The 20,997-nt window shown below is 36.7% G+C and overlaps 1 protein-coding gene across 1 annotated transcript in view; it reads left to right on the top strand.

The window, feature by feature from the left end:
* Nucleotides 1-20,997, top strand: part of CCDC102B (coiled-coil domain containing 102B) — a 138,420-nt gene that overhangs the window by 15,553 nt on the left and 101,870 nt on the right. The window contains exon 4 of the mRNA XM_062633084.1: nt 3,695-3,803. Within this exon, the coding sequence (XP_062489068.1) occupies nt 3,695-3,803 (109 nt within the window). The remainder of the gene's footprint in view (nt 1-3,694; nt 3,804-20,997) is intronic.

Genomic DNA, 20,997 nt, shown 5'->3' on the forward strand with positions numbered 1-20,997 from the left:
GTATTGAGGAAGACTGAATCACACCAAAAAAGGCTTTCCAAGGAAACATGCGCTATATGAAGTATGATGGATGTAGTAGGAGACTTCAGGCACTATGCAACAGTAACTTCAAAATCAGCTGAAGTTAAACAGAAAATGAAAAAAGAAAACATTCCCTCTTTTGCAAATATGTTCAAGAGTTTTATTTCAGAGAGTCTGTCATGGGAAACTCAGATAAAGAATTTCCTTCCTGTCAGGTTGGGTTTTTTTTCCACACAACTGTCCTGTAGATAGTACAAGTCTGAGTAAACAAACAAAAATATTTTAAAAATCTGCTACATTCCTAACTAGGGTTTACTGTGTTCTGTTATAGGAATTAGATAGCTGTAGAAAACACACAATAATAGCATATTGCAGCAGATCACCAGAAGTATGTTCTATCTCATTAAAAAGGATTTAGATTTTTATGGAAACAAAACTCCCAAAATCCCTAAATTTTCCAGCTTGTCATGGTATTTTTATATGTGAGTTAAGAGACTGATGCCTCACATACCCATTTTCTTATAGTTGAAGTATTTAGGGTCCTAGGTACTTAATTTTTCAACAGCAGTCTCAGTATACATCCATGCATATATAAATCTTTAATTTTAGAAAGGGGATATTTTCTCAACTGTTATATTTTAATCCCTTCAGTAGATTTTGCCATTTATGCCTAGATACATACTGACTGTGGTACATGGTAATAAATTTACTGGCACATGGTAAGAACTGGGGCACATCTACACCAGTGCCAACTCCTAACTCCTGGCAGCAAAATTTGCTCACAGAGCAGCGATTTCTGCATAACAGAGGGCATTGGTATAACAGCTCCCTCTCTAGGTCACTTTGGGTAATGCCTCCTGTGCACAAAGATGTTCTGTAAGCAGAATATATGCAACTTAAAAGTATGAAGCAATTATTTTTTGGCAATGCACACAAGAAACAGCTGGGAATAATGTTACTAGGATAAGTATTAACATAGTCACCAGTCTCTTGAGACTTTGGGTCTCAAGACTTATGGGCCTTTGTTGGGCAGGCTGTCATCTGCCAGCTCAGGTTGGTCTCCACTCCTTGGTGGATTCAGTTGATTTTGCTGAGTTTCCATCCTCAGATTCTTAGGTTTTCCTCTTAGGTTTTAGACTTGCTCATGTCAGCATTTCTGCTCCTGTATCCTGGAGCTGCTAATGATCACTATCTCACCCCTGTTTGCATTTTTTACTTATCTTGCATGGCTAAAACTTAAGTACTTTCTCACAGCTTCTTCCTTGCAACTTAGCAATTTTCCCAGCAAACTTGAGCCAAGGACACACAGCTGTGCTGCATCAAAAGCAAACTTGGATCATTGACAGCTTGAACCCTAAGGCCAAAGGTTACCTTGGCAGTCAGTATGATCTTACTCATACAGCACAGTTCTCTGGTTTACATGCAGTACTCCCAAACTGTGGCCACATTCTTTCCAGAATCATGTTAGCTCATGCAGATCCAGTGTTTAGACTTGCCCCTAGTTACCTGACTAATGTCTCCATGAGATGTTTTGTTTCTTCGTCCTGAGAGAACCTCTGCTTCATGCATTCTGTTTAGAGCTGTCTTTGGTAATGCCAATATTATCCTTAAGCCATAGATCAGGCTTTGCAAAAGAAAGGAGTACAAAAAAAACCAAAACAACGAGAAAACTTCAAAGCTTATGTTTTGGCTATCAAAGAACTTCAGGGTTAGGTAAAATCACACATCAAAATCTTCTACTAAGCACACGGCTCATATCAAATACACATTTGAGGTTCCATTGACCTTACTAGTTGCTCAGCATTTTAAAGAATCATTTTCCTAAAATAGTTATCTTTAGTCCTCTTTTGGATCAATGTTCTCATCTTAATGTCTTGTAGTTTCAAAATATTAATTTGTCCCTTTTGAACTTTAAAGTATTTCTTTGCTTTAAAACCAAAACCTACCAACTACACCAGTCTTTGACAGTATCAAAGAGGAATTGCTTAGTGCTGCATGTGTAGGCTTAGCCAATGGACACAAAAGGTGCTGCCTGAGCATCAATAAACACTTTTTATCTGTGATGATGACTTGGTGCAGGTTATCTAGAGAGGATGCTGAGTCTGCATTGTTGGAGACATTACAAAAGCCATCTGGATGTGGTCCTGAGCAACCAATTCTAGATGACCCTTCCTGAGCAGGGGAGTTTAGACCAGATGACCTCCAGAGGTCCCTTTCAACCTCAACCATTCTGTGTAATTCTGTAATTTAATAAGATAAGAAGGAGTTAAAATAGGTGGCTAGAAGATCCGTTAAATATGCTCTGATCTTGATCTTTTGTTTAAGTAATGGTAAGATACTTCACAGATTCTGCCTGGCAATAATATCTTTAGTAAAAAGGTTGATAAATCCCATTAGCCTCAGAATAGAAAATAACTACTGTGGCTTACGGCAGTTTCTTAAGTTGCCAGGATTGTCAACATTTTTTTCTTTTACAATATATTAGAAAATATATAATATATATTATATTATATTATATTATATTATATTATATTATATTATATTATATTATATTATAATATATATACCCTGACTTTGTTCCCATATTGATGTTTATCACCAATGGAACATTACAGAATTTTTAACTGTGATATTATTTTATAAGAATATTAGAAATATAACTTGAAATCTATTATTTGTAATTAAGATTTTTCTCTTTCACCTTTAATTATGTTCCAAATTCTACTTTGTTGCCAAATTGCAAAATGAAACATATGCACTACACAAATATAAAATGAAATTATTAAGAAATTCTATAAAGTGAAATTACGAGAAGTTCCTTCTTGTCTTTGGAATTTGGCTAATAGTGTTTGCTGTGAACACAGAAATGAATTCTTAATTGTGCTCAAAGACAAGAACATCTGAAGTGCCTCTGCTGCTTCATATTTTTTTCATTATTTCCTGAATGATTGAAACTATTTTAATTGATTAGAAGGGTAAGTATCAAAGTTCATTGTTTCAGTAATCCAGTACTTTCCTCCGAGGAATCATCATTCATTCCTTGTGAATTGTTTATCCCAAATAATTTTCTTAATGTAGTAATGGACTTCATGCTCAAATAACATACCAGAGAAAAAGCTGAATGAGGGTGTAGTGCCTCAGCTATATGATAAATTTTCCTAAAATTCTTCTAGCATTTTCTTTCAAGAGTAATTATTTTTTGAAACATGGTTTATACACATTGTAATACTTTTTAACGTGTAAATTAGATCATCTTCAGTTTCAGTACTGTCTGCATAGAATATATATTCCCCCCAATGTGTGTGTTTAAAATAACATTCTGCGTGTACCCAAATAGAATTGATACCGAACCTTTTCTCTGAGGATTTTCACTAAATCATGATGTATTAGGTGATCTGAGTCACTAACTGAAAGGTGTTTCCAAATTTTCTTCAGCTTATCCCCAAATGTTATTTGTTTTTAAATTTTAATTCTATACTACTGGGATTCTTTGTTCTCTTTAGCTAATATTTTTTGTAAATCTGCTGTAACAATATGATGATAATACAGGTTTTTATTAAAAAAAAAAAGATATACAGCTGACAAAGGGAGCAAAATATAACTCAATCTGTGGAAAGTAATTTGTTGTCAACCTCAAAAAGATGCAATGCTGACTTGTAAAATGCTTTTTCAGAATGAATGCATTTCTGGAAAAAGAAATGGAAAAAATAGAAAATGAATTATATCTTTGGAAATGGAAATATGAAGAACTGCGTCAAACCAATCTGGAAAGCCTGAGACAGGTATGTTAGCAGTACATGGTTATCACATTGAGTAAGAAACAAAATTGAGACTTCTCATCTCCTGTGTTGTAACTAAGAGTAAAACCTTATCTAGAGTTTATGAATTTGACAAATCAACCATTTGTTAATTATTTATCCATATAGCCTGGCAATAAGGGACCTGCAGTGGGTATATGGGCAAGCCCAGCCCTGGGGCATCCACTCTGTGCTGTCATGTCAGCACTGATGCTGGGGAGCTGCAAGAGCAGTACTAGGGTGGCTCTATAGTCTTGTGGGAAGGGACTGGCTGGAGGAGGCAGGTGTTGCTGGCCCTCCATGCGTGGTAAGGATGGTGGTGGTCCTGATGAGCCATGGTCAGAGTCCTGCTGGGCTTGTGTTCAGGCAGAAGGATCTAACGTGGGGCAAAGGGGTGTGTGGGGAAATCCCATCACCATAAGGACATTGCCCTTGGGCTACCAAATGGGTATGGTGGGATTGGAAACCTAGCAAAGAGGAAGGTGGCATCCTCAGAGGTGTTGGGGTCATCCTGAGATCTAGGCTGTGACCAAGAGAGGTAACTCCTGTTTAGGAGGAGCCAAGTGCCCATTCAGGTGGAACTTGTCTATGGTGAGCAGTAGCTTGTCCATTAGTTTGCATGTGAGAGGGGGCTGGAAATGTGCTGGTGGCGGCATGAAACACATCAGCAATAGTAGTGGCACACCCTGGTGCACGGTCCCCAGCACTAGCTGGGGCTGCTGGTGGCACAGTAGAGACCTCACTCAGCTCAGAGTTGCTGAGGGAGAATGCAGGTCCCCAGGCACTGGGCTGCAGGCAGTGCCTGATACCTTCTCTTGAGGCAGAGGCAGGGAAAGAATGTCAATGCCTACAAGAGGTATACACTGGTGGAGGAAATGTGTTGCCCCTTTTGAGCTGCAGGAGGAAGTGAGAAGGCTGGGCAGGCTCAGGGAAGGCAAAGAGATTAACAGGATCTTTGCAGGGTCTCCAGAGGTAAGCGAATCTGAACCACACAGGAATGATTTGTCCTAATACACAGGATAATAGGTAAATGTGTCAGGAGACTGAGTTAGCTTAGCAGAGAATTCTTGGTGGAGTTCTGATGACAGATGGCAATGTACTTTTATAAAGGACATCAAAAAAGTAATTTAGGAACGTTACCTGGTTATGTAGGAATGGTTATTGGAAAAAGAAGTCTTTATTTCAATCCAAGTTCATCAGTAGAAGAATATTCGTGATGCAGCTTTCAGGACTAATCTTCCAAAACAATGGGTTGAGGACCATTTAGATCCAACAAAACTCAAAATGTGTGTCTATATAACTAAATATAGAATTTAAAATTTCCTATAAGTTTAACATCTCATTATATAGGAATATTAATTAGCTTTCTTTTCACATTTTGGAAAATATTGCAGGCAGTCTACTAAATTCCAAGTTCTAGTTACATGCTAACATATCCGTGAATGGAATTTCCTTCGTAGATGAACAGCCACAGAAACAAATTAACATCTGTCTGTCATATTTGAGTTCCTTCAGATTTTAGTTCTTTATTTTCTGCTTGCTCATTAAGCAGGGTTTTAGCTTGACATGCTTCTGCACAGCAGAGGAAGTCTAGATTTAGTTAATTAATTTAAGAAATTTAGTCTTTATGTTTTATGTCACTGTCAGCAGGAATAGAACAACAAGTAAAAACTTACTGAGGACTGGTTGGAGACTGATGGATACCAATTTTTGTATATGTGCATGAACATACACATGTATGTGCACTGTTTCTTTTTTCTTGGGAACATGTTGAATTGCCTTAATTGTTAACAGGAGGTGATATTTTGAGCATTCTGTTTACCTTATGAAATTTATAAGGTATACGCCTAGTTTTCAAATTACAGGGAAACATCGGTCTTGATGAATCGGACTAGTGTGAATGAAATAACTTGCATTTGTGCATTTCTTTCTAAGTGAAAATTCTTCCTTTATTGAAACAAACCCAAATGTTGTCTGTAGGTGATGCATCTGTGAATGTCACTATATATTACTGTCGGAAGCTGGAACACAATACAAGGTTTTTGACAGTCAAATATTTGCAAGTGAAATAAAGGAAAATCCAGATATGCTAGGCTAAGCATAGAATATGATTTGTATACACACTTGCAGTACTAAATCACAATGGAATTTTTAGTTTAATAATAGATTAATCATTACCTCTGGAGTATTTTCACAACCTTGACTAAGAGCTTTGGGTTCAGCCATGCATAAATTAGTCTGCTCTTTCCTTTGGTGGATCCTGACAGTCCCACTGTGAATGTGGAAAAAATGCTTGGTTTGCAAGTGACAGCGACAGTGAAAATTCAACCATTTTTTAGGGATGGTTAGCTCTGCTAGCCTTTTGGAAGTCTGAGAGATTTTATGTAATGTTAAAAGCTTTGCAGCCACCTAGATTTAAGTATTAGTGCTCTTTCTGTTAAAAGATTTTTGTTAAAAGAGTAGTCATGCATCTCAAACAAACTGAATATGGAAAGTCTCAGTGACGTTGATGATCATATTATTAAAAACTTAAGCATACTAGATAATTTCACAAAATGTAGATAAGTTTATAATGTATTAACTAAAAAAAAGTAGGAAAGTGGCATTTTATGTTTGTAGAAGCTACGAGTGTTATATGTAATTTTGTGTGACACTACCATTGAACTTGTCCTGCTTGGGGTCATAAATTAGACCATTTTAACATATACAGCTGGAAGTTGCACTTAGTGTTGAAATTGACAATTTCTTTTTCTGTTATAAAAATTCTGTTCTTCCATTAAATAGTAAAATAAAAAGTTAAGAATAACACTAAGAAGCTTATTGTTCAAATATTGATTGATGTTTGACAGCACTCTGTTTCTTTATGACAAGCAGTCAAACATCACCTGTTTTTAATGCACACAATTTTGTTTGTTTCTCTAAGGACACACAGAACTCCTCATTCATGTAGCTTTCTTTAGCCTTTCCTTAATTCTACCTTACTTGGCTGACTAGATGGTGAAAATTATGTCTTGGCTTTCTTTAGCAAGTGAGTGACTTAAGACTTTGTGTCTTTTATTTTTCCAGGGAGAAAGGAGGAATCGAAGTGGTGTGTCACTTCCTTACACTGTGTGTTTATTGCATGAGAAATGTTTTGTACTATCTGGAGCTTATCTTACAAATTATCATGAATTTCATAGAATCATAGAATTGTAAGGGTTGGAAAGGACCTTAAGATCATCCAGTTCCAACACCCTTGCCATGGGCAGGGACACTTCCCACTAAACCATCTCACCCAAGGCTCTGTCCAACCTGGTCTTGAGCACTGCCAGGGATAGAGCATTCACAGCCTCCCTGGGCAACCCATTCCAGTGCCTCACCACTCTAACAGGAAAGAATTTCCTCCTTATATCTAATCTAAACTTCCCCTGTTTAAGTTTGAACCCGTTACCCCTTGTCCTGTCACTACAGTCCCTAATGAAGAGTCCTTCCCCAGCATCCCTACAGGCCCCCTTCAGATACTGGAAGGCTGCTATGAGGTCTCCACACAGCCTTCTCTGCTACAGGCTGAACAGCCCCAGCTTTCTCAGCCTGTCTTCATACGGGAGGTGCTCCAGTCCCCTGATCATCCTCGTGGCCCTCCTCTGGACTTGTTCCAACAGTTCCATGTCCTTTTGATGTTGAGGACACCAGAACTGCACACAATACTCCAGGTGAGGTCTCACCTCACAAGAGCAGAGAGCAGAGCAGAGGGGCAGGATCACCTCCTTCGACCTGCTGGTCACACTCCTTTTGATGCAGCCCAGGATACGGTTGGCTTTCTGGGCTGCAAGCGCACACTGAAACCGGCTCATGTTCATTTTGTCATCGACCAACACCCCCAAGTCCTTCTCTGCAGAGAAGTTCTGAATCTCTTCTGTTGCCTAACAATGTTATTAGTATCAAAGATCTTTAGATAAGTTTTTGGCTTTTGAAAAGACCTGTTTAGGAGGCTGTTCCACAATATTAACCCATAAAATCACCTTTAAACTAAGATTTAAATGTCTACATTTCTAAGTTGTCACAAACATCTTTTTATGCACTGTCTAATTAATAAGCTTCAGTTCTACTTCTAGAAGAGCTTGTAGCTCTCAGTGGGATACTGAATCTATTAATATTTCTTATGCATTGTTTTTCACTTATAAAAAAATAATATTAACAATGGTAAACCACTTTGTTATTCTTAAAAAAGGGGAATCAATTCCTTAGTACAGATTTACACTTGCATTACTGTTGTGTTTGCAGAAGAATCCACAGAAGGGCAAAGAGCAGGACTGTAAAACCATTGAATACATAAAAGGAGTGACATCAGATATTTTTGGTTTTAAAGTAATCTTTGTTGTAAAAACTAGGAATCCTTACGTTCTCTGAAGAATATGAACTTTTTGACATCAATGACATTGCTGATTGATGTCCCTCTAAAGGGGTATCCAATATTGTCAGATTCAGCTTACTTTACAGATCAATTGACTAACCTTACAGGCTGAAAGACACAAAAAGTGTGTCCGAGTCTCAGTAGTTATGTCTTTGGAGTCTTCATGTGACAGAGCGAATCCTTGGTGTGTTGCCCTGAGTTTTTTTAAACACAGAATAATAGTGAGCAACACTTTTAAGTTTTAAAAAATGTTTAGAAAATGTTTGAATACTTAATCTTATGCACAGTAAAACATGCTTGTTTACACTCTTTGCAAGTCTTCCTCAACATTTTATATCTATCTTTATCATTTCTAAAGGGCATGCTTCTCTGATGGCTTAAAGGTTAAATAAGATGAAATATTTACAAAGAGATTCTACATTATACTGAAAACAATGAAAACATGCATATACTGCTATACTCCACTTGTGTGCGCTGTAGACTTAAAAATGCCGCTATAGGCGGTGACTTCGGTGTTCAAGAATTTTCTGCTAGCTGAATTACAGAATGTTTCCTTACTCTACATTGTCTAGCTTGTTGGCAATTAACGAGGGATATTCATATCCCAGTTTGTGAAATGTAGGGAAAAATTAAACTAATATGTACTTAAAGCCTATTGGAACCTCAATATCAAAAGAAGTATCCTTAGATAACTATTCTATCATTCTATGATTCTCTGATAGATGAAAAGGGGACACAGACTAAGTTAACATTTTATATCTTAGGTAGAGGCATTTCTGTTCTTCCTGTTTTCTGTCTCTGTCCATAGATGTTTTACACTGTATATTATGGCAATCCACTTAAGTGCATTACTTTCTTTAAAAGAAGGGTAATGGTTCCCTGCCTGTTTTCTCCCAGGTGGTGGAAACTTCACTAAAGTGAGTGAGGATTCTGTATAAATCAAGTTTTCTATTCTCACTGTAGACATTGAAATGCTGTTTAAACCAGAACAGCCTTTTTGGAGACTTGAGTTGTTAACAGCTAGTTCTTGTTAAAGACTTCCACTTTTTCCAGAAATCTGTATTATGAAATTAGCTTATAGTGTGACAGTGCTGCAGAGGTGCTTACCTGTAATACCTGTTTTCATTCACTTAGTATATACATGAATTGGAAACAGTGATACTCTGATGATCTCACAGGAAATTTAGATACGTGTATTAAGACCACATATTTTGTCCCATGCACTTTGCCTGATTGTTCCCTGAATCCTGAAGAAAACATAATTCTTATCAGACATAAAACAGTAGCCTTAATGGTTGTACTGACTACTTGTTCTGTTTAATTCTCATCTAAGATGCATAGAAATACAGCATACTATGCATAGATATCACATGAATAAAAAATATGGCACATGAAGGTCCCTTCCAATCTCCAGCATACTGTGATACTGTGATACTGTGAGGTACCCAAAATTAATTTTCTGATGATCTTACATACTACAGAATAGCCAGTAGCGTTTTAGTGGGCTAAAAGGAGTCTTTATAAAGTTTGATATCAGAATCCTCAAGGCTGAGTTTAGAATATCATTAGGCACTTTTCTGAGAACAATGCCTGTATTATTTGAGAACTCACATAACTTTATAGAGTGAAAATTCTGTGCATTCTTATTATTTTCAGACTAGAGTTTTCCTTACTGGGCTTAGCCCTTCATTTGTTTGAAATGACTGGTGTGATTTTCAGACTGAGTAAAATATGATGAAGATGTCCCAACACCTCTGATTTGTGGTTTGATAAAAGGACTTAAAAAAATTACTCTGGATATGCACATTTCTTTTTCCTGACCAAATTACAATAGTTTATAGGTAAGTAGTTTGAGAGTAAGGGAAGAATCCTGGACCATGGCTTAAGCACAAATTCTTGTGCAGCCTTAACTATTCTTTCCACTGTATTCATAAATCAGGTACCAGATCATACTTAGTGTTATCTCTAGAAATTATGTACTTAACCTGAATGTTTTTACTGCCCATCATTAATTATATTTTGTGATAGGGCATAATCATAGAATCATAGAATATCAGGTTGGAAGGGACCTCAAGGATCATCTGATCCAAGCTTTCTTGGCAAAGCAGTCTAGACAAGATGGCCCAGAACCGTGTCCATCAGGATCTTAAAAATGACTTAAAAAAGTCACTTAAAAGTGAATTTGGAAAGTGCTGGGAAAATCTACTGTTTCATTGATTTTCTTTTTTTTCCCCCATACTGGCTACTAACAAGATATATAAACTGTATTGAGTTGTACTTGCCAATATTTCCTGGGTCTTCATTACATGCTTAGCAATACAAACACGAACCAAGGACATTCTGTTACAACTGAAAGATGAAAACCTCATATTATTTCTGTGGAGGCAATATGTCTAGAAGAAACATATGTGTGCATATTGAAACATACACTGATTTTCTGTGAAATGAATACCATGCTAAAGAGGCATCATGTGTAGAGGTTTGTTTGCTTTTGTCCTAGAGGTTAGCATTACATTTTTAATGAAACCCATTTTTCATAGCTTCGACTGAGAAGTCCAAAATGATTACAAAATTACTTCTTAATACTGTATTAGTGTGGTCCATTTACCATGTAGTTATGTATAGACATGCTCTTGTTCAAGTGTTACTTTATTTGTCCAGGATCCTTTATACTTGCAAAGAGTTTCCACTGTGGACTCAGCACGACTGTTAGGAATCACTGCCTATGCTAGTTGAAAGTCTATACAGCCTTGTGAAATCCATTGCTGTGTAATAATATAGAGTTTGATGTTCACTATCTGAAATAGCTTAACTAATTTTTTACATGCCTTTGAAGCAAAAACGTGTGAGGAACTGGAATGAGTTTCTTGGTTTTAAAGGATCTTATAATATTCTATGAAATAAAGAATACGCCTGAATATTTAGTGTTAAAACTAAGGTAGCTTCATGCCTGTCATCTGTGATAAAGTTATATTGATACAACTTTCAGGATAGTTAGGTAATTTGCTTCCTAACTTATGTACATGGAATAAAAATTCAGATTTATTTCTTTATTGTCACTGCTGAAATTGAATTTTCTTTTTGACTTAGCTGTAGCATATACAACAGAACCGCATTGCTTCCGGAACAAAGAGGTAGTACTTCCATAAGAGGTAGGAAAGGAAGAAAACCAGATATGCTGGAGTTTTGTTGTTTGTTTGTTTGTTTTTTCCCCTTATTTTTCTGTTTAATATGTAATAGAAATTTTTCTCTTTGGTCTTCACGTGTAAAGAGAGCTGTCTTGCACTGAAGACTGAAGTAAGTGCCTCTGCACTGAAGCATTATATTTTCAGATAACTTTCAAACAAAGGATTGAATCTTAAGTAAAAATAATGAGTGTTCTGTTTGGATACAGTCACAAAACTTGTTTTGTTTGTATCAGTGGAATGCTGCATATTTCCTTGAGCAGCAGCATGAATAATATCACTGAAGTCAATGGGAAATCTGCTTATTTCAATTATCAGTTCCTGATTTGAAAGGTCTAGTAACACCTTAAAATTTCTTTGAACAAGGCCAGATCCTGCATTTCTTGAATCATGGCAAACTTTCTGTTTAGAGGGGAAAATAAGCTTAAATACTGGTTTAATCTGTCCCTTTTAGCATAGACTGCTTAAGAAAAAAGCTCACTGTGCTGTAACATGGCAACTTTTGGAATCTGATGTATAGTGCACGTTACGTGAACTTTAAGTAACGGTGGTACAAGAGTCTAGTATTCATCAAGCAGCTTTGATACAATCTTGATTTTCCTGAAAATTTAATATTATGCCCTATCAGACTTTCAAATTTTCATTAAGTATGTTGGAATGGATTGATTTGCCCGCAGTAAAGTAATGATTACAAATTCTAATGTGGTTTCACACTGTTTATTATTTTAGTAATCTAAGATATATTTATCTTTGGAGACCTACAATTACAGCAAACATCCAATTCCCACCACCATTTAACTATTAATCTGAAAAGTCAACAATATTCATCTGTTAGATTAAGTGATTTTGCATAGTTCCTAACTTAAATGGCTTGAACAGCATTCTGATCTGCAGCATATAATACAGATAAAGTCTAGGAAATTCTTGAGACTGATGACAATTTGAGCTTGCTTTGAGTGCTTCCTCTCATGCTGTCTACTACTGATTGAACAGTTTCTTACAGTTCCTTATTTATCCATACATTTGGCTTAGTTCAGCAATATAAAGTTAGGATGGAAGGTTGCCTTAGAAATCAGTTGAAAAGAGAGGGGTTGACCTTCTTATGGCAAACAAAATAAAATAAATAAATAAAAAGAGATATTAACAGCAGAGGCCTATTATAATTTTATTTTTTTTAAATATAAACCAAAATGTCTAGAATTGAACCTTTAAGCACACTGGGGGACTAGTGAGCAAGTTGTTGTTTGGGTTTGTGTCTTTTTTTTTGCCCCCATAAAGCTATCACTGAGGCAAATTAAGGGGTGAAAGCTCATATTTAGCTTCAGATCTTTTTGGTTAAGAATCCTCCAAATCAGCTGCCCTTTGAGATTTCAAATTAAATTAAGAGAAATAATTGCTATAACACCTATGCCTGCAAAAATTTCTGCCATTTACATGGGGATTTTTAATGCAGTTTGTTTAATCTATTACTGCTGTCAACCCTTCTGTGTTTTGTCATAACCCAATCAATTGCAAGAAAAGCATGCTACTGTTTGTAAAGCAAACAAACCAAACCCTATTGGTGTGAATATCGAGAGCTCCAGTTTTCCCTTGCTTGATAGTGAAACATAAAGAATAAGGTGTAATTTATTTCTTTAAAAAAAGTAATTAATTTCAGATTCATTTTCTACTTAATATGGGAATTTTTACTTTCTTATTCCCTGGATTAAAAATTCAACTCTTCATGCATAATAGCAAAAACAACCATGCACTTCTTAGCACATTGGAATTCTCACTTTCCAGAGGAGTGATGGCTTGTCAAATTTTGAGAGTTTTGGTTTATGTGTGTCCCTTATAAATTAATTTCAAGCAGTATTCTCCAGGCATTAGCTGAAATGTGAATTCTTTCCTTGACTGAGATTAGACAACATTTTAATTCACCTAAACCAATGTATAATGTTCATTTAGATTAATCTTTGTTGAACTAATATTATTATGTTTAGCTTTAGGCAAAAAAGGAAATGCAGTTTGAGAATTAAGTCATACTAATCCCATTTCAAATATCACTTGCATTAGGAATATAGCAAATGGGCATGTTGTACGTGACATTTTTATGTAAGGTCACACTTATGTGTGCACCAATATTTTGCTAAACATAACACAAAATTGAGAATAAGAAGACCTTGAAGTAAAAAGGATGTTACAAAAATATGTAAAGCCAAAGGAGTTTAGATTCAGTCTCTGTTTCTGATTGTGGGAATCACTTTAATCTGGGGGATTTTGTTCTTATTTAAAAAATAACCTTCAAGTCAAAGGCTACTTAAACGATGACTAATATTAAGTTTTGAGTACATAGTTACTGAATTGTGTTGGAACCAAGGCTTCAATTTTTTTTTTCTGCAATCAGAAATTACTCTGAGGGTTTGTACAAGGAGGAGTGAAAACCATTTGATTTATGAGCTATTTCAATGAATTGAGAAACCTTTAGAACTGGCCAGTATGAAAAGTAGGCTAGAATGGATTCCAAGTAGAAAGCTCATATTGAGAGGCCTGAAAAAAACATAGCAAAAAGGGACTTTCTTAAGCAATGTCATAAATTTGCAGTCAAATTGCTGATTTGAGCAAGTGCAGCAAACTATTGGCACAGCCAAGTAAGGCCAGTATGACCTTTGGTGTAATTGTTGGTATATTTCATACCATTAGCATTACTTTTAAAATACATCAAAGCTATAGGAGTAGGAGGGCAATATAACTGAACAACATCTAACTGAGCAGAAATACTGGCAGAAGTTCTGGAGGTGGTGTTCTTTGTCCCAGTCTAAGCCAGAAGCTTAGGTTAGGTTTGAGCAAGAGAGAAAACTTAGAGGTGCTGTTGGAGTGGGGCTGGAATTGGGGAGCAGAAGGAAAGTTAGGACAACCAAGACATCTGTACTAGGTCTTAGTCCCAGTCAGAGCTGGAAAATAAGGTTAAGGGTCAATCCCTTAATAGAAAGCCAAGCAATGTTGTTGGTGTTGGGGAGTGAATTAAAAAATAGAGAATATTAAATAAAGTTTGAACATGAGTCAACAGTGTGATCTTGCAGCAAAGAGTTGTAATGCCAGCAGGTTGAGGGAAGTGTTCGTTTACCTCTGTTCAGCATTAATAGAGGCCACACCTGAAGTGATGAGTCAATTTCTAGGCTCCCTAGTGCATGAGCAACATGGACATGTTGGAGAGAGTCTAGCGGAAGACCACTAAGCTGACGAAGGGACTGGAGTACCTGTCATATTAGGAAAGGCTGAGAGCTGTGACTGTTCAGCCTGAAAAAGAGAAGGCTCAGGGGTATCTTATGAACATTTGTAAATACCCGAAGGAAATGTGTAGAGAAGACGGAACCCAGCTTTATTTGGTGGTACCCAGTGATAGGATCAGAAACAATGGCACACACTGAAATCAGGAGATTCCCTCTGGACATCAAGAAATGATTTTATACTCTGAGGTTGACCACATACTGACACAGGTACACAGGTTGCCCAGAGACATTGGTGAGTCTCCCACCTTGGATGTATTCAAAAGCCATTTGGACATGGTCCTAGGCAAGTGGCTTTAAAAAATTTAAAACATTAAATCAGCTTTAAAAAAATTTAAAACATTATGGAAAATTTGTCAAATACAGGAGGAACCAAATAGAGATTTCTTACTTTTTTTTCTAATTTATAAATCTAGATCTATTTTTTTTTTTCTAATGGGGGCATTCATTCATAAGCTGCACCAAACAGCAAGAAGCAAACCTCCCTCATACCAGCAGATGAGTGCTACCGTTCTCCCTCACTAGGAGTCTCCTCTTGCTATTATTCACCACTTCTTTCTAGTGATCCTGAATGGCCCAGGCTCACCCTTCAGAGAGGCTTCTCATCAACTGTACGGGCAGTGAACCTGTTCTGAAAGTACAAGTTGTCAGGTGGGTCATAAGCTTTCTTCCTAGTGCAAGAAGTCACCAGCTTACAGCCTTTATCACCATGGGAGTTTCCATTTTCAGGGACAGGCTCTTCCTGTCCCTCCCCTACTGCTAAGAGTTTGGGTTCTTGAAGCTGAAAGGTCTCAGTGAAGATTTAGTCCATCTGTTTCTCACCCTCCCTGATGCTGTGCAGTCTGGTGGCTTCTTTCACAAGGAAGCACAGTCCCTTGACAACAACACACCTCTTGCAGACTAGGAGACCACATGTCCAGTCAGAGGCTCAAGGGACTAAATGCAGCCTGGCACTTGCACAGCTGCATTCTCCTGAAGCTCTGTCTAGGTCCAAGATTCTGATAATGAAGGGACAGTTATTTTAGTGGCTCCTTACATGGAAGCAGCAGGTACCCAGAAGTGTCTCGGAGGGTTCCTATGAGTCCCCCAGTGATGCCAGAAACTCAAGAAGAGACCAGAACACTTTAAACTTCAACCTGAAGAATGTAGTCACAGTAATTATTTCATCTAGGCTACTTTAGAAATTCATTCAATATCAATATTGATAACATTCAGGAATGGTTCTTACCCAAATATTATATTTTGAGATATGCAAATGTATGGCCTGCTACCTTTTTGACTCCAAATAGATGTACAGTAGGAAAGCTCCCCAACCAGGAACGGTGGTAAAATATAGAAATATTTCTATTAGCAAATATGTGACAAAGTTGCACCAAGAACAAAGACTGGGATGAGGCTGATATTCTGTTTTATTTTGCAAAGTGGATTAAATTGATCATGTTTAGTTTTTATTTTTTTTTTTTTGCTGATTGAATTTGCATGTAGAAGATTCATCAGTGCTCTTAATGATAAAGTGTAATTTTTTTTGTATCTATGTGATCAATGAATCAGTTTCTTATGTGCTTCTTTCAGTTAAAACACACTTTACTGATAGAAAAATGACAGAAGGTTGTGTGGATTGGTAATGTATGAGACTTGCACCTTGAACTATGGATTGCTAAATTCTGTTCTGAAAGAAAGTAAAGTACATGGTTCATTTTTCATATACATTAGTAACTTAGTTGATCAGGACATGTGGACATGTTTGGTATATTGTCTGGCTATATAAAGGAATAAAATATTTACATATTTGCTCTCTTTAGACCATAGGTGAAAGTTCCTCATTTTCCTTGGCTTATATCTCAGCCAAACTGTTTTCTTCTTAAGACTTCATTCTTCCTTATGTCTAACCTGAACTTCCCCCATTTAAACACATCAACCCCTTGTCCTATTGCTACAGTTCCTGATGAAGAGTCCCTCCCCAGCAGCCTTATAAGCCCCCTTCAGATACTAGAAGGCTGCTATGAGGTCTCTACGAAGCTTTCTCTTCTCCAGGCTGAACAGCTCCAACTTTCTCAGCCAATCTTCATACGGGAGGTGCTCCAGTCCCCTGCTCATCCTCAAGGCCCTGCTCTGGACTTCCTCCAACAACTCCATGTCCTTCTTATGTTGAGGACCTTTTTTGTTTGGCTGTCTTTTAGTTTGGTTTTTTTGTTTACCTTTTAATTTCATTTATGATTGATATCTCCTTATGATACCACTTGGTCTTTGGGAAAGCTGATTTTCGTATTAGTTTAGAGGTAAGGACACAGGTGTTTTGTATAAATTCTTTGTTAGTGTGTAGCTTCTGGTTATGTACACCAGTGAATTGGCAGCAGCACTTTATAATGCTTTTTTATTTCAGAAAAAAATACATTACTGTGGCATGTGAAAATGACTGGTTTGTCACTATACTGATCACCAACTATTAGAGAAAGAGATACAATCATAATTAGGACTCTGAATTCTTGTGGCAGAATTTATTTGTTTATTTATTTATTGCTAAAAAAATAACCAATTTCATGATGCTATCTTTCAGACGCTTATAAGCAGGGCTGTAGAATTAAAGACAACAGATTTATGGGCCTACTGTGTCTTGAGGAGATTGTAAGTGCTTTTCAGTGGATCTGATTTTGTTAAGGCTCATTGGGTTTAGTTGCAATATGACATATACTTGTAGCAAGCCTCTTAATCATTAGTTGTTTTTATTTGAATACTGAAGTATATTGCCTATGTAAGATGTATTTTCAGTTTCTGATAGGAAAACATTTCAAATACGGTTATGACCAAGTTTTTAGTACTGTCAAGTATTGTTTTGTAGATCTTTTTTTTGACCTGTGCAACACTGTTAGGAATAGTGATAGTGCAAATGCAGACTTCTTTCTCCTGCAGGTGTAAAAAGGCAGATTTTTTTTGTCTTTTAATTTCATTTGGTTGACCTAGATTTCAGAAGGAAACCTACTACTTCCCTTCAGTTTTAAATCCTACCTCTAATTATCAGCTGTCAGTTTACCTGACAGATTTACTGTTCTATTCCATTAATAGTAAAATCAATTTTGGGGTCCAGTGGGGATACAGTTTTTAATTTACTTAATTTTATACTAAATTATGGGGTAGTCTGAGATGATACGGCTCTTAGGGGGATCACGTAATTATGTATATGAAAATAGACACCATTTAGGAGAAGAGACATCTAGAATAGCACAAGATGTATCAGAAAAAAATAGTCATACTCTTACTTGTTTCTAAATATTCGTTCAAACATCCATGCTTTTCTGGCAAGCGTTCAAGAATATCTGTTTGACAGACTTGTCCCTATATCTTAGAATCATAGAATCATAGAATAGTTAGGGTTGGAAAGGACCTTAAGATCATCTAGTTCCAACATTCCTGCCATGGGTTGGGACACCTCACACTAAACCATGCCATCCAAGGCTTTGTGCAACCTGCCCTTGAACACTGCCAGGGATGGAGCATTCACAACCTCCCTGAGCAACCCATTCCAGTGCCTCACAGCCCTAACAGTAAATAACTTCTTCTTTATATCCAACCTAAACTTCCCCTGTTTAAGCTTGAACCCGTTACCCCTTGTCCTATCACTACAGTCCCTAATGAAGAGTCCCTCCCCGGCATCCCTGTAGCCCCCTTTCAGATACTGGAAGGCTGCTGTGAGGTCTCCATTGCAGCCTTCTCTTCTCCAGGTTGAACAGCCCCAACTTTCTCAGCCTGTCTTCATACGGGAGGTGCTCCAGAACCCTGATCATCCTCGTGACCCTCCTCTGGCAATCTTATGGCAAACAGATGTATTATTTCTAGCACATGTTTTAACATCATTATTCTAACAGTCTTTTCTAGTTCTAACTTGTTTCCTGATATCTTTTACAATACAATAGTTTGTTATTCGCATATGAAAATGTGAAGTAAGTAAGAAGTGCTTATGTCTTGGTAGTCACTGACAGTTTGATATTCCTCTAGTCTCAGTCTTTTTTATTAATTGTGATTACAGTGAAGAAGGCTAGCATACAGCTAGAAACTTTCAGTATTTGTTTAGTCATCTTCTCTATTTTTTTCACCTGAAAAATGTAATTATCTCTTTTGTTTAAAATAAGATTAAACATAAAAACATGTCATAAATTTACAGTAAAAATGAGTTCATGTTGTGTTAGTATTCTTTTTATTGATCTCCACAGCTAGATAAAAGCAGTCTGCAGTTGTAAATTATTTTCAGATAATTGGTGAAGGCAGAATTTTTAACAGGCTTTACAGATAATTTCATCTGATACTCATTGGTAGAAAACCTTTTTTCCTTGAGTGCATAGTAAATTGTCCTGAACAGCAGGTGGTAGATATTAAATGACTCTTCATGTGAATTCACTGTTTTTGAGTGGGGCTCCACCAGACACATTATCATCCATGCAGATGCTACATTTTAGACGTAAATGCAGCAGGCAACCTCTGAAACGTGGGAAATATCATGTCCTGATGTGCATGTTAACATTGACTGTTAAAGCTGCATTAAGGATTATATAAGATGGACACCATTCCTAGTTTTTCAGTGAAGGTGTTAATGTTTATTTTAATGTAATACATAGTCCATATAAACTTGAACTTAAAAGAAACTGATAAAAGCAGTGCCAGAATCATGGAAAGAAAGATCTGTCAGATCAAGGGTAATTTTCCTCACCTTGCTCCTAGCATTTTCCTATTCTTGAAATTATTTGTGCCTCTCTGCATATATTATTTATGACTGTTGTAACGTTTCAGCTCTTAAGTTTTTTATGTATCTATGGACAACATATATTGCTGCAGACAAAACTTGTAGTAAATTAGTCATACACACAAAAGACTTTTTTCTGTGTGTAGATGGAAGAGAGGAAAATAAATGCCTGTAAATCAACAACAGTTTTTTTTTAATGTCAACATTGTGCGATGATACCAGCTTGCAGAAGACTTAAACATTTGAGTTGTACCAGAAGGAAGAAATATCTGACTACAAAACAAGCTGGTGCTCAGATAGACACACTGTTATAAATATAAGCATTCATTAAAAGTTCAATTTGTTGCAGGGCTCAGTGTCTCAAGATATTGTCAGGCACATTTATCATGCTTTCAATATAGTTTCTGATGGACTAAATGGTGTTCTTGGCAGACTTGCTCACAATAAGAGAAAAAGCAAAGTAAATTTATTTTTCCCAAGTTGAATATTGAAATACTTGTAAAATAAAAAGGTAGCCAACATTTGTCCTCCCTTTCCTGTAGTAAGAATGCTATGGATTCTAGCAGTCTACGATGACTTCTTTTAGAAGAAAAAGGGAAAAAAAAAATCTAAAACCAGTCACATGCACTGTAAATAATCATTGCAAATCCACCTTGTGTCACACATGGTAAATAATAGCTTTGCTTGCCAGAGAACATCACAGCTGTGCACAGCAGTGCTGGACTTGGAAACAGGCAAGCTAGTGGGTTTCCTTTGAGGCTTTAGGAGCTTCTGCAGTTGTCACCAAGCTCTTACAGACTTCTAGCAGTAGAAATCTTAAAACAAATAAATCTCCCCCAAAACACCCAAAACAAACAAAAACCCAAACAAAAAACACAAAACCAAAACAAAACACCAACAAAAAAAACCAAATTATTATAGTGCAGATAATGAAGATTCTTGAAAGTATTCCCTATTCAGTTGGACATGGGTGTCTTGATTACATGAAGTCTTCCTATTTCACCTTTCCCAAAGGGAGGTATGCAGTGGAATTGAACCATTTTTATCTTACTTCTGTAGACACCTCTGACCTAAAACCAAGAGGGATTTCAAAGAATGAGATTCAGCAGTCTAACTGATCTCTTCTCCTTGTATATAATATCTCTTTGAAGATGTTTCTGCTTGTATCAGTTTTTTCCTGATCTCCCAATCTCCCAGTACAGACTTTTTTTTTCTCCCAGTTGTGCTGAGAGTGTCTTTAACAGTTTGATACCATTCGTTTAGACCATTGATAAAAGATCTTCAGACCCAGTATTATAACTGTGTTACAAATTGTAACAACAATGTATGACAATGCATTCTTGATGAAAAAACACGCTGCTTCTTCTTGATGGTTGACTCCTCCGGCAGAGTTTGATTTTAATTCATTTTATCCAATCTGCCTAGGTGCCATATTTAAGGAAGCTGTACTTTTGCCAGTCCTTCTAGTAGCTGAAATGCATTCAGTACTTTAAAAGTTGACAACATCTCAAAAATAAAGAAAACTACCAGTGTGAAACAGTAGATTCTCTGTCCTTGCATTTCTTGACAATGTACAACTTGGAGGATATTTGGTAAA

The sequence above is a fragment of the Pezoporus occidentalis genome, unplaced genomic scaffold, assembly GCF_034315485.1.
Source record: "Pezoporus occidentalis ecotype Australia unplaced genomic scaffold, CSIRO_AGI_Poc_V1 ctg4, whole genome shotgun sequence".
In the NCBI taxonomy this organism is placed as follows: domain Eukaryota; kingdom Metazoa; phylum Chordata; class Aves; order Psittaciformes; family Psittacidae; genus Pezoporus; species Pezoporus occidentalis.